The following is a 26,889-nucleotide window of genomic DNA, read 5'->3' as shown; positions in this document are numbered from 1 at the left end:
TCATTTATACATCTATAAGTTGGCTACCATATCTACACATACATACACATATACAATAAATACAAACACACAAACAGTGTGCAATGTAGTAAAACGAAGAGTATTGATAGTGCTAGGTTGTACTCATAGCAGCCCCAGTGTTTTCTAAACAAGCTAAAGCAAGGAACTATTTTTGACTATTTTGTCTGACAGTGTAGACAGGCATGTGCAGTCTATCTATAATGAACAGAAAAATGGCAATACTTGGTTGATATTGGCTTGCAGATACGCAGTATGCTGTAATGCTATGACAATCAGTGGTCTGGAAATTCCTAGGAGGAATGGTCATTTTGTGCATATCTGCAATGGAAAGTGCCCAAGATAAAAAAAGATGTAGCAGATGTGGAGATGTAGGTAGCTTACTAAGACTGTGTGATCATAGCATCAAACATTTGAAAGAAAGTCAAGAGTTTTGTTTGAAGTTGTTTGCAAGTAAACAAGACATTACTGAGCATTGCTGCATATTCCACTTTGCTTTCACATTTGTCTGGTTGCAAAGTTTCATGTTCACAAAGACACTCAGGTTTGCTAGTATCAAAATGAAATAATACTAATACTAATGAAATATAATCTGGATGTGAAGATCTAGTTAACCTGTCACTGATTTATGTTTGGGAATTAATCTGCATTTATTACTTGTGGACAAACTACAATCTTCACACTTTAATTTGAAATCTTTTTTATTCTCTATACAATCATATAAAGAGAGAGAGAGAGAGAGACTGCTGAGCTATTATTGGATTTTTTACAGGATGGACTATTATTGTAATACTAGCAATTTACATAAACCCTCTTGCTAAATCCACATTTCCACTGCACATGACAAACACAGCCAATAAAGCAAAAGTCATTCACTTCTCATGGAGTGTCACACAAGGGCTAAATTTTCGTATTCGACAGCATGCGACCCACTGGCCGCAAGTAATGTATTTTAGTGTATTTAAATAAAAACAAGGTAAAAATTACTAATCCTTTTTTGTTTAACTTCATCAGTAACACTTAAATATAAATAATTACCGATAAGTAAAAAAAATGTATTTAATATTTATATATCCTTATCTGGTAACACTTTATTTGAAGGGGTGTTCATAAGACTGACACAACACCTTCATTATTACGACATGACACGTGTCATAAACATGAAGGAGATTTTATGCACATTTATGACAACTGTTATTAAGTGTTCAATTATGTTACCATTACATTAAACTTTCATTTAAATGTCATGAAGTGTTAATACTCTGTCAAATAGTTTTATAACAGCGTCATTAATATTTTTCTTGACCTCAGCTACAGTGGTACAAATTGAACTTGTCGGTAAAATGTAATTTAGTGTTTATACTCTGCCAAATAATTTTTAATACCTTAATAAAATGCAACAGACACATCAAAATATTATACTTAACTTTAATTATGTGCACAATACATAAGAAAACTGACAACTAACAGAACAACAACTTCCTCACACAGAAGGTTCTGAAATTTTCTGGCATAGAAGAAAAAACTAACAAAACATTTAATTAATTTAATGTAATGACCCAACGCTGAATGGCTTAACACATTATTGTACTGTTTAATTTAATTTTAGATGAATCGGTCTCCAAATGCAATAAAATAGAATTTTATCAATTAAAATAATTGGTAACACTTTACAATAAGGTTCATTAGTTAACACTAGTCAACTACATTAATCAACATGAACCAACAATGAACGTCACTTATACAGCATTTATTCATCTTTGTTAATGTTAATTTCAACAATTACTAATACTTTTATTAAAATTTTGTTAACATTAGTTAATGCACTGTGAACTAACATGAACAAGCAAATAAAGCTTTATTTCTATTAACTAACATTAACAAAGATTAATAAATACTGTAACAAATGTATTGCTCATGGTTTGTTCATGTTAGTTAATACATTAACTAATGTTAACTAATGAACCTTATTGTAAAGTGTTACCAAATAATTATTACTATTATTATTGGATGATTGATTTTATTTCTCTAACACCTGGAGAAAACTTGGAGGATACAGGATTCCGTTATAAAACTATTTGACAGAGTATTGACACCTAATGACATTTTAATGATAAAATTAAATTTGTGCTGTATCACTGGTATAAAGTGGTCAGTTATGCTGTCTTGGTAATGTCAAATTGTCATGAAAAGTATGATGTATTGGTTAATGTCAAGTTGTCATAAAGACATCTCAAACAATGTCATCTTTGCATTAAAAATGACATAATAGAACAAATGACACTTAATGACGCGTATCATGTCATGATCAGAGGTGTATAATACTTAAGTATTTTAGTAACATTTTCCAAGAATCTGTGCTTTACCAGAGTGTTTGTCTTGGGAAAAAATGTACTTTACTTTATTAAAAATGTTCACTACATTCTAAAGCATAGAATCATATATTGCATATTAAAATTTATTTAATGCCTAATTACATAAAAATTGTGTACTTTTACTTTGAGTAAAAGTACGAAAACATTTTTTTTTTACTTAAGTAAAAGTACAAAAAATTACTACATGTTTACTGTACTTAAATATAAAATATAAACCAAAAACTTGAAATTATGAAATGTAGTGGAGTAAAAATTATGATAATATGTTTTGGAATGTTTTTTTTTCAAAGAAAAACACTAATAAAATACGAATAATTGAAAATGTACCTTTATGTAGAAAGTAAAAATACTTAAGTACTATACAACTCTGGTCATGATTATGAAGGTGTCATGTCAGTCTTATGAACACCCCTTCAAGTAAAGTGTTACTCATTATCTTTAATATTGTAAAATATTGGCTGTCTTTTGTCATGGCTTTAGGTCTTTTTTAGGAGTGGGTATTGGCAAGGGCCTCACGTTACCATACATATCACGACACATGGATCATGACACAATACAACACGGTACGATACAATACACTGCATGCTGCAATACATTGCAATACTTTTTCTTTTTTTATCAAAAATGTAAAAAAAAAAAATTATAGCCAAAGTGCTTCCACATGTCGGCTTTGAAAGCTGCAGGTGTTTTTACATTTTCTGCCATTTTCTCACTCCAGCTAACTTTCTGAGACATTGGCCGAATATGGACAGCAACAACTATAGCAGCGGCAGAGGAGGTCGTTTGACACGCACACAGGGATTTGATTTTTAAAGAAAAAATCGATAGTAGAGATTGAAATATTGATACACTATTGTGGAAAAATTTGTATCTATATTTTTTTTTGCACAGCCCTAGTCATTTTGCATAGCTCATTTATTTGCATTAATTTATTATTTCACTATGGTGAATATTTAGAATGATGACTCCTGTAAAAAAACACGGATTAACAATCAAACTGAAAGTTAATTTCGAGTGCCACTACACTGTAAAAAGTGAAAAGTTGGATTAACTTAAAAAAATTACTTCAATTGGTAACACATAAAAAAATTCACTTTAGGTGAAAAATTTTATTTAAAAGAAACTTTAAAGGTCACGTTCTTTCTGATCCCATTTTTTAAACCCTAGTTAGTGTGTAATGTTTCTATAATAGCATAAATAATACCTGTAAAACGATAAAGCTCAAAGTTCACTGCCAGGTGATATATTTTCTTTAATAGGATTCCTCTTTCAGCGAACGGCCGGTTTGTACTCCAGCCCTCAGCTTCCTGCTTTAATGACGTCAGTAAAACTAAACTCTAAACTCCGCCCACAGGAATACGTCAGTCACCAACTTTGGCTCAAACGGCTCTGCTAAGCTAAGCTGCTATTGAATATTCACAACACACTAAACAAACTACACAATCAGAACTCGATACGTATTTCTGAACGAGGGACTTCACAGAAAAAGGAAGACATCAGCTTGTTTTGAGGACAGTAAAAACCGCGCTATACAGATAATTTAATTGTGTGAAAAATACCGCTTTTTTTACACGTGAAACATGAACGTTATATTGCTCACTATAAACACAATCAAAGCTTCAAAAACACAGAAAGAATGGGAGCTTTACTTCAATAGGTAACACCTAAAAAATGTAAGTTAGACCAACTTTTCACTTTTTACAGTGTATGGGGCGAATTCAGTAAGTCATGTCCGAATGTTGTATAAAGTGAAAAGGTGGCCTAAATGACAAAAAATTGCTTATGTGAAAAAACAAGTCGATGAAAGGACCTATTTTAGTCTAGAAGAACGACTCTTGGCCAGAATAACCTACATAGAAGACCCTACTTTATGCACATGGCCTGTCTACGTAAAACTATACAAGCAAAAACAGAAAGTAGAGCAGATAATTTCAACATCACTTTCTTAACTATAAGTAGATCCAGCCTAGTAAAATCGTCCATCCTCTCTCTCTCTCTCTCTCTCTCTCTCTCTCTCTCTCTCTCTCTCTTTGGTTTCAGATGGGTTTGTGTGTCAAAGCCCTCATCATCTCTTCTACTGTTAACAAGGCTCTTCATTAGACCGACCCGCTCACTTTTTCACACATTGACACGCCCCGCTTCCGTTACCATGCCAACCACCCGACGCTGTCACTCTCAGCTCTGGACGTCTTTATCAGCTTCAGCAAATGCACTATTGGAGTGGAGAGCTCTGCAATTGACGTCTTATCAGACCAAATCCTCCATGTAAAAATAGAAAGAATGTGAAAGATCTGCATCCATCTCGCCGTCATTCACACAGAACAGAAAAATCTCTCTGTGTGTAATGAGCCATGTCTGGTGTGACAGGACACATCGTGCACACGTGCTCGGGTGTTAATGGTGATTTATGCCGTGAAGGCAGGTATTTCATAAAAGCACATATTGGTCTTTGTTGGGCGGTTCAATCATATTCAGATACATTGGCGCAATGTCTTTTCATTTGTTGGCCTCAAACAGCACGCTGTCAATGCCTTAAATATTTCTATATGTGTTTTATTACTTTGAAATCCAATTTGTGTTAAAATGGTCGAGTCTTGACGGGCTCATTCCTCATACAGCGCGTGTATGTGTGCGGGTTCTTCTTCGGGGAAAAATATCATGGATTTTTCTTTTGAAATAGAGTTTGTCTGCATAGTAAATCAAACTTTAACACAAAGCTCTCTTGCCGGTCCACAGACCATGTACGGTCTACAGGTCAGCAATACCAGCCTATGACCACAGCTGTGTGTATGCGTGAGATGGATCAGCTGAAGAGCAGGAAGGAGAGGCAGGTCTTCATCCTCTGTCCATCAAACTGCTCTTGACAGCTCTCTTTGGACAAAAAGTGTGTGTGTGTGTGTGTGTGTGTGCGTGTGTGTGTGTTATGTCTGTGCGTGTCTCTGATAAGGGCCAGTGGGCTGCTTTGTCCTCTGGAGATAAAAGACCCGAAATGAAATCTGAAGACTGAAAGGACGTTGGCCCGCCCCAAGAGCTTACAGAGAGAGAAAGAGAGAGAGAGGGGGGAATGGTTTATTGGAGAAAAGAAAGAGGAGGAAAGAAAGTATCAGGTACTTGTGGAGACTTTCACAGCTTATGGTCTATTGAAAGGCAGTGAGCAGAGGCTTCCTGTTCTGTACATCTGGATTAAACACCTGTTATATGAATTCAAGCATAAAAACAAACACACACACACACACAAGCCATTATTTACACTCCTTTCTTAAAAGAAAGTTTTGAGACGCTGACAAGCCCAAAAATATTCACAATGTTTTTAATTTGGTCATATCCCAAATGAATGCCATGTAAGAACATTAACCTGCAAAAACTTGATAAAGCCAAAATTTGGTTGCTAGAAATATTAAGAAAAAAAATTCAGTGTTCCAGTCCAAAGGCAAACCCCAATGTCCATGTGAAAGATTGAGAGTAGGCCAAGATGCATGAAAACTGTTTAAAAATCAGGATTATTTCATAAAATATTACATTTATAATAATAAAACATGTATAAACTAGGGCTGTCAAAAGATTAATTGCGATTAATCGCATACCAGGGCATTTTGCCACCAAAATTTGAGAGTGTGCCACTGAATTTTACATCCAGTGTCACATGTGCGACCAGTAAATTTGATATTTTTTTGTGATGTGACACTGAATTTGAAACAGCACATTGTACTTTCTGCATCTATCATCAAAGTATTTATTAGTAATACAATTGAAATTAGTAGAAATGTGAATATTTGGTTAGCATGTTTATTTACGGTGTGTGCCCCTGAATTTTCTGGTTGTGCCCCTAAATATGGTTGTGCCCTTAAAAATTCTGATTTTTTTCACAAAATGTAATAAATCTATTACAAGTTTTTTTTTAAATGCTATAAATCTATTGAATCAATATATAAATGTGCACTCATCTTTGCCATGTTATGTTCATTTAGTTGACTAGTGGTATACACTGATTAAAAAAATAAACATTAATGGCATAAATCAAAACACTTACTTTGTCATATTAAGAACACTGTCATTGCTGCTGTCATCCTTGGGACGTTGGGACAATTTCCGTTGACTTTGCGTAAAATAATGGAAAGTTCCATCCCCTGGGGTCAATGTGTTAGCATTGATGCTGTCGTGTGAGAACAAGCAACAGCTGGCATTTTTCCGTCTCCCGAGTAGGTTTCTTTCCCATCATAGAAAACCACCACAGTTTTATCAATGCCATCAAAGTATTATTTTGTTTTTGTTTGTTTGTTGATCACGAAGTACAAAGTAGATGAAGAAAACTAGGATATCGTGTGTATTCAACGCGCCGCTATTGTTATTTACAGTGCGTGGAATGGTGCGTTGTGATTGGTTGAGTGAATTTATTGCATTCTGCAGAGAAGGAGGACTGGCGTTTATTGCGTTTTGGTAAAAGATGACAGAATAACACGGTGGATTTTGCGAGAAAAAAAAAAGAATTTACTTTTTAATACTGACCTAATTTTGGCAGTAACTCATTTTTTTTAAATGCCGTTTATCGTGTTTTGGAACCAAACTCTTCATATATTTTATATTATAAATAAAAATATCCCTAAATAACATTTCTTAAATTCATTCATACATGTACTGTATTGTATGTATTTATATATACATAATATATACACACAGTACACAAACACACATATATTATGCTAACACAAACTTATATTCTGTATGTGATTAATCGCAAATCATTTTTTGACAGCCTAGTATAAAATTGTGTATTGTTTTGTTAAAAATTAATATGAACTTGGTATTTGAGGTCTAAAATCATGTATTTTTTTTTCATACCCAAATATTTAATATTTTCGAAGTCAGAAAATGATTTACACCATATAAGTGTAGTATAATTTAATTGTCGATAATGTGCGGTGCTGATGTGATTATGCTTTTTGCGCCACAGAGAGCAAAATATTTCAGTCGAACGCTCAGGCATTCAAGGCACCGAAATCTGAAAAAGATACCGGCCATATCGGTACCCAACCCTGGTTTGAACCGCCAACTCTCAGGTTACAAGCCCGACTCTAAAAGTTACACAGCACACCTTCAAATGGAGTTCTGCATTACGCAAATATCTCTTTTGAAATACGCATAAAAGCCATCAACAAAGCAAATTTTTCCGAGACTAAAAGAAATAAATATAAATCAATGTACAGATGGGCAAAAGCATAATAGCGGTCTCGCGGCTTACACAGCCTGCGATTTATTGCAGTCTTATGTTCTTCTTTTATGACATGAATAAAAATTAACGAGTTGATTAAATTACTGTTCAGAATGACTAAAATACATCATAACAAATGGCCGGGCACCTTAAAAATTTCCATAAGCGAATAGTGCATGTCTTAGTTTATTTTGAATAGGCTGATTATCATGTGCACAGAAATATTGTAATAACTCGAGCATGTGAACCTTTTTTCGAAATGAACGCTTAATCAGTGCATTGATTTCTTCTCTGTTTTTCCTATAACATCAATGAATGAGTTATTCCACTACTACACACACACACACAATAGAGAGACATTAATGTTCAGGACAAAGAATGGATAGATTAATGGATGGATGCATAGAGACAAAGAAACAGAGGAGGAAAGAGAGAATAGATGTGACATTTACAGAACTAAAAAATAAAAGAGACTGAGAAAGAGAGAGTCTCCCGGGAACACTTCTCAAGAACGTAAGGGGTGGAGCGCTTTGAAGAAAGGGTTACAGAGAGAAGAGAAAATATAGTGTGTGTGTGTGTGTGTGTGTGTGTTAAGGTATATAAAAGCTACTCCTTCAACTCTGACAGCAGTAAAGAGCCCAGAAACTGAGACCTCCCCTCTTTTCAAAGACCTCTCCATGCTCACTTGTATCACATACGTATCAAAGAGTTTCTGTGATCTGCCATGATACCTGAGAGAGAGAGAGAGAACGAGACACATCTTTACCACCACGCTCACTCCTAAACCCACAGGTGTTTAGGTCGCCCCTTTACTGCCACAGATCAGCTTTCGGGACAATGGTTGTTGATTTTTGTCACTTGGGCAAAGACCCTTATTTAATATTCATGAGAGTCTCCGCCCCTCCTCTCGCTGCACATACAATCAAGACGCTTAATAGCTGCTGTGACTCAATTTGGCTTCGTGGAATGCGATTGATTTTCCCTGAATTGCTCTTACATGACAAACAGGCCGGTGGAGAGCGTCCTCGTCAAAATGTAAATGACATTGAGGGGGAGATCCCAGAGAGACCACACGCAGTCTATGAGCCCATCAATCTAAACCCAAACGCCGACTAGCGTGCGATATATGCACTCGAGCGGGACAAAGCACGTTCACGCTCGGCTCAATTAGCAGAGCGTCACCATTGCCGAGCCAACAGCGACTGTCATGCAGATAAGAGATAAAATCTGAGATTGATTGACAGCCTGTCAGTTCGGCTCATCTTCGCAACACAATATGACTGTTATCAACAACAGAGAGAGATGATGATGTTTTAACATTTCTTTCGGAGTCGTTACAATGAGTTAGTTTAACGATGCAATTATGGATCCAGAATTAGATTCTTAGGCAAATGAAGGCTCCATTAAATGTTAAATGAATCCAAGTCTGCAAATATAATCCTGGCGTTTAAAAAAAATCCATTGGACCTAAAAAGTCTGACGGCTCTAAGGCGTTAGCTAGCACGGCAGGTTTTTCTTTGATGGAGCGAGTGAAGCTCCTGTCGCCTGGATTTGATTGAAATCATCTATCAGGGTTGTACAACGGGTCCATAAGAGTTGACGAGTGCTGTCCAATCCTCCTGATTCTCCTTCATCTGACACATCTGTCTCCATCAGAACCACCTGGAGCTTTTAGAGCAAGACAAGCGCTAAACATCGCTGTTCTCGGAGTAATAAGAAAACAGTATACTTTGCGAGTCGAAAGTTAAGGCTCACTTATTGATTCTTTATTTATGTTAAAAAAATAAAGGGTGTCCAAGTCAGTCACTCAGTTTTTTTCACATGGTTATATTTTAAATTATAATATTTGTTATAATTATCAATGAAATTTATATTTTTACTGTTTTACAAGAAAGGCAGAAAAATAGTAAAACACTTTGTTTTTTTATTAAGATGCGCAATTACAGTTAATTACTTCTGAGAGAAGTTGAATGTGCCTGCATATTTTTGGGAATAAAAATGTGAATTAATTTTGACATGAATGGTCTTTAAGACAAATAGACAGGTGGTCTAATCAATTTGTTTTAGGTCAACCTATTCAGAAGGTTTTTAAGATCATGAGAAACATTTCGGTAACTGATCCTATAATTTTGAAGGATGTGTGCATGGCTGGATAAACATATAAGAGCATTTAAAGGATCAGGTCATTTTCTTTAAAAAAAATCCTGATAATGTACTCACCACCATGTCATTTAAAAATGTTTCTGTCTTTCTTTGTTCAGTGGAGAAGAAATTATGTTTTTTGAGGAAAACGTTCCAGGATTTTTCTCATTTTAATGGACTTTAATGGACCCCAACACTTAACAGTTTTAATGTAGTTTAAAATAGCAGTTTCAAAGGATCCCAAACGAGGCATAAGGGTCTTATCTAGCGAAGCGATTGTCATTTTTGGCAAGAAAAATAAAAAATATGCACTTTTATACCACAACTTCTCATCTTCCTCCAGTCCTGGGAACCGCGAGCGACCTCACGTAATACGTCAAGAGGTCACGGATGATGTATGGAAAACTATGCCCCAGTGTTTACAAGTGTGGAGAAAAAGGACCGGTCCAACGTTGCTGTGTGTGAAATGATATTAATTAATGTCTTTGTGTCAGTTTATTGTTTAAAATGATCCACAAATGTGCGTTTCATATATGTAACACGTGATCTTTTGGCGTCATTACGCAATTATGTGAGGTCGCGTTAGCTCGTCACACAGCCGGCGGAAGAAGAGAAGTTTTGTATTTTGCATAATTTGTATTTTTCTTGCCATACGACAATCGTTTTGCTCGTTTGGGATTGTTTAGAGTCCTTTGAAACTGCCATTTTAAACTGCATTAAAACTGTTAAGTGTTGGGGTCCATTAAAGTCCATTAAAATGAGAAAAATCCTGGAATGTTTTCCGCAAAAAACAAATTTCTTCTCGACTGAACAAAGAAAGGACATCGGCATTGTGGATGACATGGTGGTGAGTAAATTATCTGGATTTTTTTTTAAGAAAATTGACTAATCCTTTAATGTGAAACTACACACGTAACAGTAACTTGAAAGTAACTGCATTTGCTTAACTTGAAGATACAACTCATTGTACTTTCGTTGTGCAAAAATGTTCAACCCACACACACACATATTGTAACATTTAGAAATGTTCACATTTATCATTCAATGATAGTTAATAAGAGAGACGGTCTTAACAGCTTAACATTTTCATTGAATTCATCATCAAAATTTCTTCAGCACTTAATTAAAAAAAGATTTAAAATGTCACCTTTACTTTATTAGATTCATCCCATTAAACCTCTTAAAACTACAAATATAAATCATGCAGAGATTCAGTAGTATAATTTTGGATGTCACCTGGTCTACTTTTGTTTACTGATATTTATGTGTTACGTTTGGATGCAACACAATTTCATCCGTTGAAAATGGCATTATTAGTTTTCGGCCCGAAAGAAAAAAAAATCTAAACCAAAAATTAATAACGTTCCCCTTTTAAATAGCACAACACAGCAAAGCACAACCGTGACAGCTGTGTGCAAATACTTAAAATGACACACAAGTTCTGTATGATGCCCCACTCATGATGCTTGATTATTAGCTCACACGGTTTTAAGTCAAGTTAAAGTCCTTCTTAAAAACGCAACATAAGGACAGATTTCCTAACAGCTTGCCCCAAAGCAAACCATCATTCTGGCGTTAAATAACGACTGTGAGGATTTACTATAAACATGTAGTGGATAATTAGCGCTGAAAAGATGTGGTCTAGATATTTTTGCGACTGACCTTATTACACGTGCATTTGCTGTTTCCCTTTCAGGCGCAACATTTATGGGAGAAGATTATTTAAATGATTCACGCAATGCGACTTACTAATGTTTGCGCTGTGATATTACAGGTATTTGCTGCATTATTTCATGCTGAAAAAAGCATGTCTTACATCATTGGCTGCAATTGATGCTGATAAGAAGAGGCATATCAGAGATCAGAAAGAATGTGGCACAAGGCAGATGATTTTTTTTAACAGGAAACATTTATTTGGAATGCCAGAGAAACATATCCACAAAATATTGTTTGCCAATACAGGTAGACATTGTTGGTGGAACAATCATTGGTGGAACAATTGGCTATCGGCAAACATCCAAGTCTGTTGCTTTATATCATTATGAAGTAATTATTTAGCTGACTAGATGCTGCATTAGCAGAGAAACAACTGCATGAACCTAAGTTTGTTGTCGTGGCTGACGGGATGCTAATAAAATCATTTTATATTTTGTTTTCTCATCATTCTTTTCTATTTTTTGACCATTGTCGCTTGGGGTTTGGGTTAGAATCACTTTCTGCGACTTCCTAACCCAAACCCCAACACTAACCCCAAATCCAGGCGAGAATAGTTTTAAAAGCGGAAGAAAAACATGTAGAAACAAATGCAAAAATAATGTCCTAACGCAAACCTGGAATCTAACCCTAACCCCAAGGGACAATGATTCAAAAATAGAAAAGAACGATGAGAAAACAATGACACGATAAAGAAAGTCGTGCCACAGACACGAACAGCCATTGATAGAAATTCGTGCTGGGAAGGACGAAAAAGACTTTCGTCTCCAGAGACACGAAAAACAGCGGAAATTCGTGTCATCAAACAGGAATAAATTATTCAAAATTTTCGTTACTATAACAGGACTTGCCTTGAGACTGTGTTGTACATTTAATTCATTAAGCACATTTTAAGTACATGGTACAGTCCTGATGTTTTATTACTTTTGTAATACATTTCAGCACTGTTTGACTATGGGTGTTATGTTTGTTTTAATCCAGTATTCATTTTAAAAACTATCGGTTGATTAATCGTTATCGGCAAATAGAGACCAACTTATTTATCGGTATCTGTAAAATCCACTATCGGTGGACATCTATTTACCAAGCCATGTTTTTAATTTTCTGGATGAAATAAAAGATGAGTCACTAAGAGAAATCGCAATACCAAGCGTTTCAAAACTTCTTGTAACCCTTTATTTTTTGTCTTCCAGTTCTTTTCAGTGTTAGCTGGGATTTCACATCCCCACCACACGCTGAGATGTCTGTGGTGCAGGCCCGGGTTGGATAATCGGGAGAACCGGGAGAACTCCCGGTGGCCCGCTTCACTTTTGGGCCGATCAGTTTTTTTTTTTACATTTGTCACATTAGTGAGTTTATCTTCTCTTAAAGCAACACTATGTAGTTTTTTTACCTTTAAATAATGTCTCTAAAATTATTTCAGTGATATAACAACTTTTAACTGGACAAATTGTACGGTTGCTGCAACCTGAGCAACCTCCTAGCTGCTACAAGCACACTCTGAAAGTGGCGGTGGAGGGTAGAGCACACAGCCCCGCCCCTTCCCCTGCCTGCAGAAGAGTGTCTGATACCAGGCACTGTTGCACTTTTCAACCACATGGGGGAGCTGTAAGTCTTTTTACATGGCAACTACATAGTGTTGCTTTAAATAACACTACACACGTTCCGCATTCTGACACCACAGCGCGCAGCCTCGGCATGGGTTGTACCATGTGAGTGAGTTCCCCCCTCCCCTCCCATAGAGTTGGTTCGGTCCATATCGCGTCTTTTCCAAACTTTTCTCTGGTAGGCTGGGCCGGCCCTACCGTAACGGTACGCGTTTCAGGGAGGATGGGTGGGAGGAAGAGGCCAGGAGGGGCTGTAAAAGCCAGGCTGAAGAAAAGAAAGACATTGGAGGAGGAGGATGCCAAATGTGCCAAGCTTACAGATTTATTTTCAAGAGGACAAACACAAGTGGCGACAGGTAAAGAGAGATATTCCTAGTAATGATTAGCATTAGCAACTTAATTATTCGGCTAATACCGTTGTCTACCTGTTCCCAAGAAATATATTAAATTTAATCAAAATATTATGATTCATATACTAAATTATGCAGTTTAATATTGATAACAAAACTCAAGCTTGATCTGTGTATGCAGTAAAATTACTTTTTATTATTATTTTATTTTAATTACTCATTATTTTTTGTAGAAAATAAGTGAATTATTATTTAATTAATATTTAACCTTTACATTATTTGTTGAACCATGGTACTCACAAAAGGAAGTGCTGAATTGTTGCTTTATTTATCCAATTTGGCAAAAGTTCTAATTTGGAATTCCACCATGGAAAAAGTGCACTCTAAAAACAAACGGTGCTATATAGCACCAAAAGTGGTTCTTTGCTCGTAATCATAGAAGAACCATTTTTAGTGCCATATAGCACCGGTGAAGCACCAGTGAAGCACCTGTACAGAACCACCCAGTGCCACGCAGAACCAAATGTGGTGCTATAGTGGTTCCACATGGCACTTATATGGTTCCACACAGGTGCCCCACCGGTGCTATATGGCACCAAAAACGGTTCCCCTATGGTTACAATTCAAATCAATAGTTTTGGTGCTATATAGCACCGTTTGTTTTTTTAGAGTGTGGGACGGTCTTGGGCCTTAAACTCCCGGGCTGAAATGTGTCCCCACTCCGGCCCTGCCGTGGTGCTAAACCCAAGCACATTAGGCGTTAGTAGATCCCTGCATCTGCAGGAGCATCAGCTCTGCTTATTTGCGACCCTGAACTAATTTGCGCTGCTCTTAGTAGATGTGTTGGTCATTATGGATATTTAATTTGCGCCTTTTTGGCAGAAATTACCACTCCAATTAGCGCTTTTTTGGAATTGTGCTCTCGGAGTAATAAGTGCGCTCATTTGCCCCGGTTAGTAAATTTGGCCCATAATTGTTAATGTTCATCTCTTCTCTCAATAAAGTTTGTTTACTTATACTGGTTTGTAGTTCAACTCAGATTCATTAACTAAATGAAACAAAAAGTCTAATATTAATGCAATTAATGTTTATTTTTGTCTTTTGGTTTTGCGGTTCATCCAGAATTTTTGTATCGGTTTCGGCCCAGACTTTTCATTTCGGTTTATCACTGGTAAGTTGGAATCGGATGTTTACGGGAGCTGTGTGGTTTCTCTCTCAATCTCTCTGGCTGATAGCAGGAAACAGCTGTTAGTGATGCTCACTGCATTAGAAATTTATAAGATTTGCCCTGAGAAGCTGCCAGCACTTGTTTAATAAGAAAACAGTTCCCCACAGACTAAACTCACACTTTCACTGCCTAATATTTGCACACTTCTCCATCAACAGATGGACAATAGGTTTGCACTCAACATAGACAAACACCATTTTATAATTGGGCAGCTGTGCAGACTGGACAATGCTGTGACCTCTGTCCTTCTCAATGCTCCAATGACTGTTCACAACCTTTTAGAGGACAATCTGTGATCAGTCCTGGAAAAGTTCAGGGCAGCCTGAAGATAAATGGCAACGGCAAGAATTATATACCCTTGAAAATCTCCTAGATTGCTTGTTGTGAAATTCTATGTAAATATAGATAAAATATTAATAGATCATCTCATCTCATTAAAAAAACATGACATGCTAACCCTAGTACGAGATACATCAACAAACAGCCTCAAAGATATATCTTGTATCTGTTAAAATAACATAATTTCTCCTGAGAACGTGTCGAGTCAATTTCTCGGATTTCGTCACACACAATTTAACAGGGTATACCAGACAGGTCAGTAAGCTATTAAAGATATAGCACACAAACCTAGAATAAGCCAGCGATGTAATATGTTTGCACAAGCATGTATTTGATAAACCGAATACACTGCGGACTCAGCTTTCTTGACGCTGGCCTCAATCTTGGAGAGTTTAACCTGGGTTAAGGTCCCTGATTCCCTCCCACAAGTTTAAATATACATTAGCTCTACGAGATTAAAAGATCAAAGATTGCAAACGACTAAGATGTGTGATTCTCTATATCTGCAGAGGTCGAACGTTTAGGAGGTTCTCAGGCTGAGGTAAGTTTCCGAGGTGGAATGGGTCAGGAAGTTATACATCATCAGGTGTATCACATACTGAATCCTAGATTGCTGACTGATTTATTCAAGCGTTTGAAAGATAGTGTTGTATCCCCATCACACCCTCCCAATTCATCTATTCATTCATTCCTTTATTTCAAATAGTTATCATAAAAAGGAAAACTGAATGCAAATGTTTTCTCTGGGCACTGAAGCGAACAGACTAGGTAAGCAGGCCATATATATATCCTGTAGTGGCAATCACGGGCTGTTTTTGACGAATTCAGAGATGGTAACAGAGCAAGATGAAGAGAGAAAGGGTGACACCGAGAGCTAAAAACGTCCCGCTCTTGATTGTGAATCTGACCGTCGCTACAATCAGTCCAAACGAAACCAGAATATCAATGACACAACTAACAAAGAACTCGCATATAAATACAGTAAAAGGGCACAAAGTTATCAGACCCAAACAGACCGGGGACCCAGAAACGGCGATCCAGGTAAGCAGATTACAGACACACACAATAAAACCTTCTGTTCATCTTCCAGGAACAAAACCCGTCCTCTCCAGCATCCAGAAAACACAAAACAAAACCTCATCCGCGGCCAAGACTTCCTAACTCGGCCGAACACCTGTTCCTCTCTCCCTTTCTTTTCTCGACAATAGGAATCATAATTTATTCTCTCTGTTGATCAAACTGAGACCCTGTTACTTTTACTTACATCATTTGAAAATCACTAAGTTCCAGCTGTAATCAAACGCTCGTTCGGAAGCCTGTTGAGCGGGAATATCAGCATCCGTGACGTTACACCGGCTTTCATCATCTCGGTAGACTTTTATATTCAGGAAAATTGGCAGAGAAAAAGAGAGCTAGAACGTCTGCCGTGGGAAATACAGGTGTGACTGCATCTTTTATTGCAGGAGGAATATTTTTTGTATGGGAGAAACGTGTTTGAAACGGATGAACAAACGTGTTATCGATTTACAGTACAGAAAAAGCTTCAAGTGAAATCGTGGGAATGGATGTCATGTCTTCGCCACTGTCAGCACTGCATTTAAACAGGTCAGCCTTAATAATATCTAGACTAAAATGACTCGTGCCACACCAGTTTCTGTTTGATTGGGAAATGAGGGATTGGATTCAACATATCCTTTAACCAGGGTTTCAAGGACTTTCCAGGTCCAATACCCTCAAATTCAAGGACTAAATGAGGGGACACATTTTAAGTGAAAGCAAGGTTACATTGTGTTACCTTTTAAGATACATTGTTACAGTTCCCTTTTGAGGGAACTTGCGCTGTGTCACTGCGGTGACATTTTGGGGACGCCTCCAGGGGTAAGTGCGTCTGAATGTGTATATCAAACTCAACCAATGGGAGGCTTAACGACAAAGACAGGGTGACGCGGGAGCCAGGAAGTATATCGCTATCTGAAATATTGCCAAAGACGGCGTTAAAGGGACGCAGGAAGTATGGCAAGGGAGACGCAGCGTCTCGTTCCCTTCTCAGGGAACAACAGTTACACACGTAACCTGAGACGTTTTCACGTGTCAAACACATGTATGCAAAAAAGCATTTTGGTATGAATCAACATTCGCATACAGAAGATATAAGCATTTAAAGCGAACAATTTAGCATGTGTGCTTAAAAAGTAGAGAATTTTTAAGATATCCTACACTACACAGACATAAAATAGATTAAAGCACCTTCAATGACCTGTATCTATGTATGTATATTTTCAAAAACTTCCCAAGGCCTTGAATTTTTTCCCCAGATTCACAAACTTTCAAGGATTTCAAGGACCGTGGGAACCCTGTTTTAATGCTGACTGGAAAATCACATAAATCTTGGCAATAAATAAACTGAATAAATGGTTAAAATATGTACTCCAGCTGTTACTCTTTTAAAAAGTACAGCTTTGTACACCTAAAGTGCCTCAGAGGTACAAATTGGTGCCAAAGAGAGCTTATTGATACCTCAGAGATACATAGCAGTATCTTAAAGGTACATACTGGTATACATATCTGTTATACATATTTTTCAAAGGGTACTGCCCCAGCGACAGTAGGGGTACATGACCATTGACCATTTTTACAAAAAGTATACAGGCATGAGACACATTACGTTTACATGCGTTTATCCAAAGCGACTTACAGAACATTTAAGGGTTCCCTGTGGATCGAACCCATGACCTTTGCTCTGCTAATGCGATGCCAAACCAATTAAGCTACAAGAGATGCATTTTTCCATATTATATCAGACAATTTTAAAAATAGGCCATAAATGCTGGTCTGTATGACGGCTGTTATTTGAAGCGCAGTGTGTGTTCTGGCAGTGTCGGGGTTGGACGGCCGTCGGGTATTCAGTGTAACGGCACACAATCGCCTCACAAAAGCGACCAGCAGAGCTCTGATGAAAATCACACCATTACATCTGTAATTAACAGCATGAAATCCTGCCACCGAACCCCTTCAATGTCTGAATAACATCCCTTATCCACGCACCCACAGGAGAACCAATGCGTGTTCCCACAATTCACTGGGGCAGCGGGACTGATGGAGCTTTGGAGCTCAATTTCCAACACAATCATCCTCATTTCAGTCTGCAAATGCCAGAGAGATTTTACTGCAGTCTCTTTAGAGAGAGCGAGCGAGAGAGAAGAATAGGGGCGGACAAAGAGCGTCTTTAAACAGCAGTTTAACAGTCACCTGGAGGGCATGAAGGACATGAGAAAGAATTAGAGAGAAAGCAGATAGTTTGTGTGTAAGTGAATCTGTGTGTAAGGAATTTTAGACATGCACACTTTGTCTTTCCAGAACAGTCTGTTTTGTACTTGTTCCTTTCGTTATGTTTAAGATGACAAACTAATCAGATGTAAGTAACAAATGATTAACTGATATTAAATCATTAAGGCAAGCTTAGCTGCAAGCAAGCAAGCTGAAAATATTCACATTCAACTTGTAACTTGTTAGGCAGTGATTCATAAATTGTAAATCTTGCATTCTAGGATTCAAGGATTTTTGTTTTGAACCGGACTGAAAAAGGTCTCAAAATTACTCTTACTAGGGGTGGGCGATATAACGATAAATGGGCAAAACCTTATATTATGATAGGATTAATTTTATCACGTTTGTTTGTAATCACGATATGCATCACGGCAGTTTTCCCTTTCTTTTAATAAGGTTTTTTTATTAATAGAATTTTTAATGCAATAGAATTTTTTAGGGATGCACCGAAATGATCATTCTTGGCCAAAACCGAAAAGGTTTATTAGTACCATTGCATTTATGGCTATGACTGTGTACTAACATTACTAGGGGTGTAACAAATCACAAAACTCACCGTTCGGATCAACAAAAAAGGTGTGGGAAAAATCTAAAGAAATTACAAACATTTATTAAAAAAAGAACAAAGTTGCACATTAAGTAAGGTTTGAAATTAGCATTAGGTACAGTAATCGAATAAAATAAATAATAACACTGTATTTATTGTATAAATTAAATATAATTATAATTTTTTAGAGCTACAGAAGTGATTTTCTCTTTGTCTTGGGTTGTTTGATTAACATTAATGACTTAAGTAGGTTAATTGAGGTTACTGTCTCTTTAAGACCAAATAAGCACAGACTGGTTTCTGACTGTAACATACACTTAAGACATAAACAAATGTTTTTATTAGAAAAAGAATACTGTGGAGATTATTTTGTTTGTATGTGTCCTGTAAATAACAGAAAGATTTTATGTTCGCTTGCTTTTTGAAACGTGTCTCTCCGTGTATGCACTACCGAGTGCATTTAAACCTGTGCGCACACACAGACGGAGGGCGAATTGAAAACGGCGCACCACATAAAAATATTACGTTGTTTTTCATTGCTCTATTCCTAAATTCTATGTGATTACAACGCACTTAAGCAGCCACGTCACAGGATAATAAGTGAATGTTGTGTCAATGTCAAGTGAGCTAGAGTCCTTACCAGTGCCCAAACCTGCATACACAATATACTGATTCACAACCTCGGGAGCTAGAAAAACCAATTAAGACACAGGGATACGGAAATACGTCCACACCACAGACATGTTGCTTTAGACAAGCATTTGCAGGTTGCGGTTTCTGTTTGCATCATCACAACATTTCGATCGTATTGTTTCGGTGATAAAAGTCTTTCGGGGCATTTTCGGACTAAAATTTTCGGTGGCCGACTATTCGGTGCATCCCTAGAATTGTTATAATTTTCACAAAAAACTTATACAAGCAGCTCACTGAAGATAAACAGTCAGTGATGAAATAAGCCAAAACATTATGACCACCTGCCTAAAGTGCTTGTGTAGGTCCCCCTTTTGCCACCAAAACAGCCCTGAACCATCGAGGCATGGACTTCACTAGGCCTTTCTATCAGTACCAGCATTTACTTTTTCAGCAATTTCAGCTGCAGTAGCTCGTCTGTTGGATCCTGCCTTTGCTTCCCACGTGCATCAATGAGCCTTGACCGCCCATGACCCTGTCGCCGGTTCACCCATTTTCCTTCCTTGGACCACCCCACAAGAGCTCCAGTTTTGGAGATGCTCTGACCCAGTCGTGTAGCCATCACAATTTGGCCACAAATAGACCGTGTTCGTGTTTTAATGGCGTAGAATCACTTTATTTAAAACTGCAGTGCTTAAATATGCATACAAACATTAAGTTTTCATGACCATGCGCACGGCAACGTGACGTGGGCACAGAACCTCGATAAAGACGATAGTCCAAAATCTCTACCATTTGACAAATTTATACCGATTAATCATACCTACCAGTTTAATCGCCCATAAAACTAAATAAAAATGCCTGGCTTTGATTTTTTTATGGGAGGACAGAAACAGTACTGTACCAAAATGCTGTCAATGTAGAGACACAGTGCATTTCAGTACATTAAAGTGTTTCTATGCACTGAGCCGTATGCAGATCTGTATGATATTTTTGGAAAAACTTTTTACTCCCATGGATCTCGCTTTTCTCAGATAAGAGAAAGATAGACATACAAGAAAGACATTAAGAGAAAGACTTCAGAGGGCTTTTATCAGACACGGGGACATCCACAACATTACAGGACATTCAAACATCAACTACAGTATCTAATACATAAATCTGATTGTCTTACCTCTATGTCTGTTTGTAGTTTTATCAAACATTAGCATGGCATCTTCTACCTGAAAAATAAAAACACAAAACACTTTCATGAGGACTGTTTGACTTTATACATACAGACACAGAAACACATCGACTGTCCTACGGTTACAACAGTACAAATGCATGACAAGATAGACTCTAATTCACAATGTCATAGAAGAACCATTTTCAGCCTGAATGGTTCCATAAAGAACTGTCTGTTTGACAAAAGGTTCTTTAGATGATATAAAGTTGGTTCTTCTAAGAAAAACCATTGACCTTTGATTATTTTGAAAAACCAAAATGGTCCTTCTACGGCATCGCTGTAAACTTAATTAAAGAAAAATATTTGTACAATGTGCTCAAAGTTTTCTAAAGCAAACACACAAACTAATTCAGAGACATTAACCTCTTCATGACTCACAGTGGCATCTGTAACAATGACACACAAACACATACATGTCTAAATACGCCTGCCCTCTATAGAAGTGAGATAGCGTCTCAGAGGGAGACAAAGCGCCCCATGTGTCCGTATCCTGCGTGCCTCCTGGATACGGTCGCTAGGTAACATGAGGATCTGTCTGAGTGTAACAGACGAACTGTCCAGCACAGCGGGAGACCCCGGCATGAGGACGGCAGGTACACACCCACATCCATACACAAAGACAGGTGTGTTTTGAAATTGTTTTCAAAAGTATGAATCCTAGACTTGAACCTGTCACTAATATAAGTACCACAGATCAAAACAAGGAGCAAGGTCGCTTACGATTTAAGGGACAATATGCTGTGCCTATCCACCTAAAGTTAAACACCAAAAACTTGCCAAAGCTGCATTCTCCTTCTTAACCAACTAAACTGAACCAAACCAGGTCAGACTGTGTATAGCAATTTTACTGGACAGCTGTGTCTCTTTAAAGACTTCTAAACATAACCATGTATTTGCGTGCAAACACTTTTAAAATTAAAGGTGCTTAAAGCACAGCCATGCCACAGAAGAACCCAAACGAGAACCAATTTTGGTTCCTCAAAGAACCTTTGGTAACACTTTACTTGAACAAGTGTGCATAAGACTGACATGACACCTTCATAATCATGACATGACACGTGTCATGAACAAGGAGGAGATATTATACAACTGTCCTTAAGTGTCATTTGTTCAATTATGTTATTTTTAATGCAAAGACGACATTGTTTGGGATGTCTTTGTTATGACAACTTGACATTAACCAATACATCATAACTTGTCATAAAACTGCCATGAACATGACATAGCAGAATAATTATCAAACTACCTAGCTTTTTTTATTACATTAAACTGTCATTTAAATGTCATTAAGTGCCAACAATCTGTCAAATAGTTTCACAACAGCATCATGAATATTTTTCTTGACCTCAACTACAGTGGTACAAACTTAATGACAGTTGTCATAAATGTGCATAAAATCTCCTTCATGTTCATGGCACATGCCATACATGTCATGACTATGAAGGTGTCATGTCAGTCTTATGAACATCGAACCTTTCAGTCAAATATTCTTAGTGCGTTTACACCAGACGCGGTAGAGGCGGCAAAACCGCGCTTCTCACGTGAAGTTGGACGCTCAAACATTTTGAGATTACTCGCTTCATTCGCGCATGAAAGCCACACTTGAAATTCTAGTCTTTTGAGACATTCACGCGGAAACTCGCATCATGGGAGGGGCTTCGGCGACTCCGCTCACTTCCTGTATAGGCTTGCCGCGATGGTCGGTGAAACGGTGATAACCGGTGCTTCAGCCTCTCACCGGTTAGATCACTTGCCCACCGCGACACCGTCGTTTTGATATTTTCGTGTAATTAATTAAATCATTTAGTTTCGTTAGAGAGAGAGCAAACACTTATAACTGAATGTGTCTGCAGACTGAATTTAGCGGAGCTGAACGCGCGTCACGTCACAGAGCCGCAGGTGTCAGATTTCATTTATTCCTGTCAGAGTGTGCAAGGCAAGCTGACTGACCAGACGAAGGCAGAAGCCGCGTGGTTACTCGTTTTTGTTATAATATACATATATGATGTTTAATATAACAGAGATCGTTTTGTTCTTGTGTTTTTCATCAAGAAAAATAATAAACCCATCATTCAAGCAGTGCTTTATGGAGAAGTAGCCGGTTGCTCTGCTTGGGACTGGCGGGTTTTGTGCGAATTACCTGGGCACATTGACTTAAGCACTTAATTAAACCAGCTGTTGAACTCGCATTGCACGCAAATTCATACGCGATTTAACGCAGCGTAAGCAAGCACTGCATTTAAACAGTTGCGTAATTCAAAAGTGAAAGTAAAATGTGCACGTCTGCATGCGCATTTATAAGCCCCTCCCACCCGGTGAAACCGCGATCACCGGGTTTGGGACGCGCCGATTAACCGGTGAGAAAATTCTGTCACCGCGGCAACCCTATTCCTGTAATCACGTTACTACTAGAGCAAGCTCCTGATTGGTAAACGCGGCGCAAATATCCGCCAAAGTTCAAAGTTTTCAACTTGCGCGTTTCCAGCGGCAACGCTCAATTCATGCAGAGCGCGCCATTCACACCATTCGCGCTTACCACGCCACAGGATGCCTATTCGCGTCTTTGCATTGACTTAAATCGTAACTAAACCCCTGATCAGAGCCTGACTCCACCCACTGGCAATATTTGAAAAATGCAAGAAAAGTGGGCAGATCCCAACGGAGGGGACGAACTAAGCTCGTACCAAGTGTGTGGTGAGATCGTAACAAGGGCGTGGTGAGCTTGAACCTGCTTACGTCACGAGTCATTTTTTGGACCCAACATCCAATAGGAAAATTCAACTGCAGTAGCCACCATTCAACCTGAAGAGGGCAGCACTCAGACGTTTTCACCATATATTGTAGTATTGAAACACTTTATATCCAAATGTCAAAAAACATACTAAAATCAATGAACAGCACTAATAAAGCATCATTCTTACAGATCATTAACTAAAAAAAGTTAGTTTAGGGTTTAGTTACTCTTTAACATGTAAATAACTTGCGCTTGCTTGTCTGGTGTGAAGAACCATTTATTTTATACCTTTTTATCATCTAAAGCAGAGGTGTTTAAACTGGGGGTCGGAACCAACTTGTGGGTCGCACAGTGGGATAAGGTGGGTCGCACAAAGTCCCTTAGCTTATTTGATATGATATACCATAAGATATTTTGATACTGCAATAGGCTTTATGCCTAGCTGCACTACTTCCTGAACTTCAGCCAGCTCCTTGTTTCCTGTCTGCCATTATTGGACAAACTGATTAATCCAGGTGTGCCTGACCTCAGTAGTCACACATCAATAATCAGACACACCTGGATTAATCAGTTTGTCCAATAATGGCAGACAGGAAACAAGGAGCTGGCTGAAATTCAGGAAGTAGTGCAGCTGGGCATAAAGCCTATTAAACTTGCATTTAATTTATTAAAAAAAAGTGTTTTCCTCATATTTACATAAAAAATGGGTGTGTCATGGTATAGATTATACCCATTTAAGTAAGTCGCAGAATAACAAGTTTGATCTAAAAAAAAATATTTTCACTATGAAGAACCTTTTGTGAAACCGAAAGGAGATGTAAAAGGTTCTTTATGGAACCATTTAGCCAAAAATGTTTTTTCATGAAGCACCCTTATTTACAAGAGTGCACTCAGAAACACACAGGACAATACTAAAGTTGCAAAAAATATCTGAAATACGTCACACCCCAGTAACACACAGCTGTCTGGTGAAATCAGTGTAGTGTTGCAGCTCTTTTCAAAAGTGTCTTTCAGTGCACTCAGACTCTGCTATGGCTCTCTGCCTCTATCTGATAGGAGGTTAAGGACCTCTTCACACACACATGCACGCGCACACACACACATCTTTCAGTTCTCCAGAAAAGCAAAGACTGGAAAGGCAGACATGGTTTTTATAACAACTGAAAATCCACTGGCCATTTATGAAAATCAAGATAAGTCATCTGCTAACAGAGGATCAATGTTGGATGCATCACATATACCTGCAGTACTGTTAGTACTGAAAATTGTCTATGAAAAAAACAGAAAATTCTAAACAAGACTTATGTTGTTCCCACGATTTTCTTTTTTCTTTGAAACACAAAGAAAGATGTTAGACAGAATATTTCAAAGCCAATATTCACTTTCATTGTACAGAATGAATGTGAATGCTGACCAAGGCTGTAAATCACTCAACAGTCTTTCCTTTGTGTCCTGCAAAATATTTGAAACACCATAAGTGTGAGTAAACAGTGACAGAATTGGTTATATTTGTGTAGACTATTCCTTTAACTCACAAAACTGAACGTGTGTCTGTCAGGTATGTCGATATGATTTTAAACATCTCTTGTTGAACAAAAACCATATCCGTGTGAGCAAAATACAGGCAGACCATACAGACAGAAACGGTGAATAATTTACAAGAGAAACTGCAGCATCAATAAAACAGAGAAAGAGTCCGCTGAAACACATCCTGACAGCTCAGAGATCAACCACACCGGTACAGTATTTATATTCAAACACGTACAGAAACATCGCTGCCTGATCCATACAAGAAGTTCAACCAGATTAAATGTGTGTGTGAAGTTTCTGTATTTAAGATACAGTAAAAGCAGATCAATGTTTGAGCTCAGAATTAGACACGCACTCATACACATGATGAGATTTTTATCCCTACAAGGGCTTTCTATTAGGGCTGCATGAAATACGCATATAGAAATGTTTTGCAATAACTGAATGATTTTAATACTTTAAAAAATAATGGACAAAGTTTTAGGTTGATGCAGACAGCAGAGAGACTTCTGAGACAGTGATAGTTATGCTTTCTTTTCCCAGAAAGTATGTTGGTTATATATATATATTGAATCAAAACCGATTTTACAAACCTAAAGCATTGCTGCATATTGCATATCTCATAATTTAGCAAATTATTGCATTTTTTTCACTATTGTGTAGCCCTACTTTCTATTGAGCTCTGCTTCACAGTAATACTGAGCTAACTAAATTTTCTAGCACTTTAAGTGGTTTACACACTGCCGACGACCTTGTCTCTGTGTCTTGCCCCATCTCTTTCAATGAGGTAGTTACAAGACAATGCTAATTGTCCTAGTAAAAGTTATAAATAAACTAGAGTCACACTAGACTTTAAGCATGTAAATATTTTTCAGACGTTATTGCGAATATGGACTTCTTTGTCAGCAGTGTTGGGGAAAGAAATGCATTACAATATTAGGTTACTCCCCAAAAAAGTTACTAATTGCGTTATTTAGTTACTTTTCATGAAAAGTTATGCTTAAGTTACTTTTTAGTTACTTTTGTGTTACTTTTTCTTGGCTGTGGCTTAATCTCATTCAGGCCTCGCAGGTGTTTTTACAACTGAAAAAAGTTCAACATTCAGAAATTGCATATTTCATTACAGAAATGTTGAGCTCTGGTCTGCCATCTCAGTTTTTGACTCAAACTGTTCCCACACAAGGGTGTACACATAGAGTGCATAATGTGACTATATTTAGTTTAATTCAGTACATTTTTTATCGAATTAATTAAACTAAAAAAGTAACTTGCATTACTTTTTTTAAAAAGTAACTAAAATGATAATGTGTATATTTAAAAAGTAATGCGTTACTTTACTCGTTACTTTAGAAAAGTAATATTATTACATAATGCACGTTACTTGTAATGCTTTACCCCCAACACTGTTCGTCAGTATACGTTTTTTGCTTCGTCCATTTTTGCGTTTCAGTAAAGAGAAAGGTCATCGTCGTAACTTATCGTTTCTCCACTGCTCACTTTGCCTTCACTTTGCCTTTCCAGATTAAATGTCTGTTTTCCAGCTTGGATTTTGTGAAATAATTTTCTAAATAAACGCAATGTATAGTCCACTGTGACTTATATATTTTATTTCGTCTTAATGACGCATTTTTGAATAATGCGGCTTATACTCCGGAAAGTATGTTACATGCTTTGTTTTTTCTGATTTTTAAAAATGCCGCCACACTTTATAGCACCTTCCACCATGGTCCATCGTGTGAACAGACTAAAAGTATTCGAGCAGAAGGTCCTGCGCACTGTTCGCAGATGGCTATAGGTCAGGTGACTCAGGTTTTGGCAGATTAAGTGAAAATTATGTGAAGTCTGAAATCGTTAAGTGGATTCGAAATTGTAATTTTATAAAAAGGATCTGATCTGATTCCAGAATTGCAAT

At 37.4% G+C, this 26,889-nt stretch overlaps 1 protein-coding gene across 8 annotated transcripts in view; it reads right to left on the bottom strand.

Moving 5' to 3' along the window:
* msi2a (musashi RNA-binding protein 2a) overlaps nt 1–26,889 on the bottom strand; it is a 219,068-nt gene that overhangs the window by 74,208 nt on the left and 117,971 nt on the right. For all 8 annotated transcript variants that reach the window (XM_055207921.2, XM_055207927.2, XM_055207920.2 and 5 more), the window contains exon 7: nt 20,660–20,708. In XM_055207921.2, the coding sequence (XP_055063896.1) occupies nt 20,660–20,708 (49 nt within the window). The remainder of the gene's footprint in view (nt 1–20,659; nt 20,709–26,889) is intronic.

The sequence above is a fragment of the Misgurnus anguillicaudatus genome, chromosome 12, assembly GCF_027580225.2.
Source record: "Misgurnus anguillicaudatus chromosome 12, ASM2758022v2, whole genome shotgun sequence".
In the NCBI taxonomy this organism is placed as follows: domain Eukaryota; kingdom Metazoa; phylum Chordata; class Actinopteri; order Cypriniformes; family Cobitidae; genus Misgurnus; species Misgurnus anguillicaudatus.
Note: the sequence above shows the minus strand (reverse complement) of the source record. Positions and strands in the feature narration are given on the sequence as shown.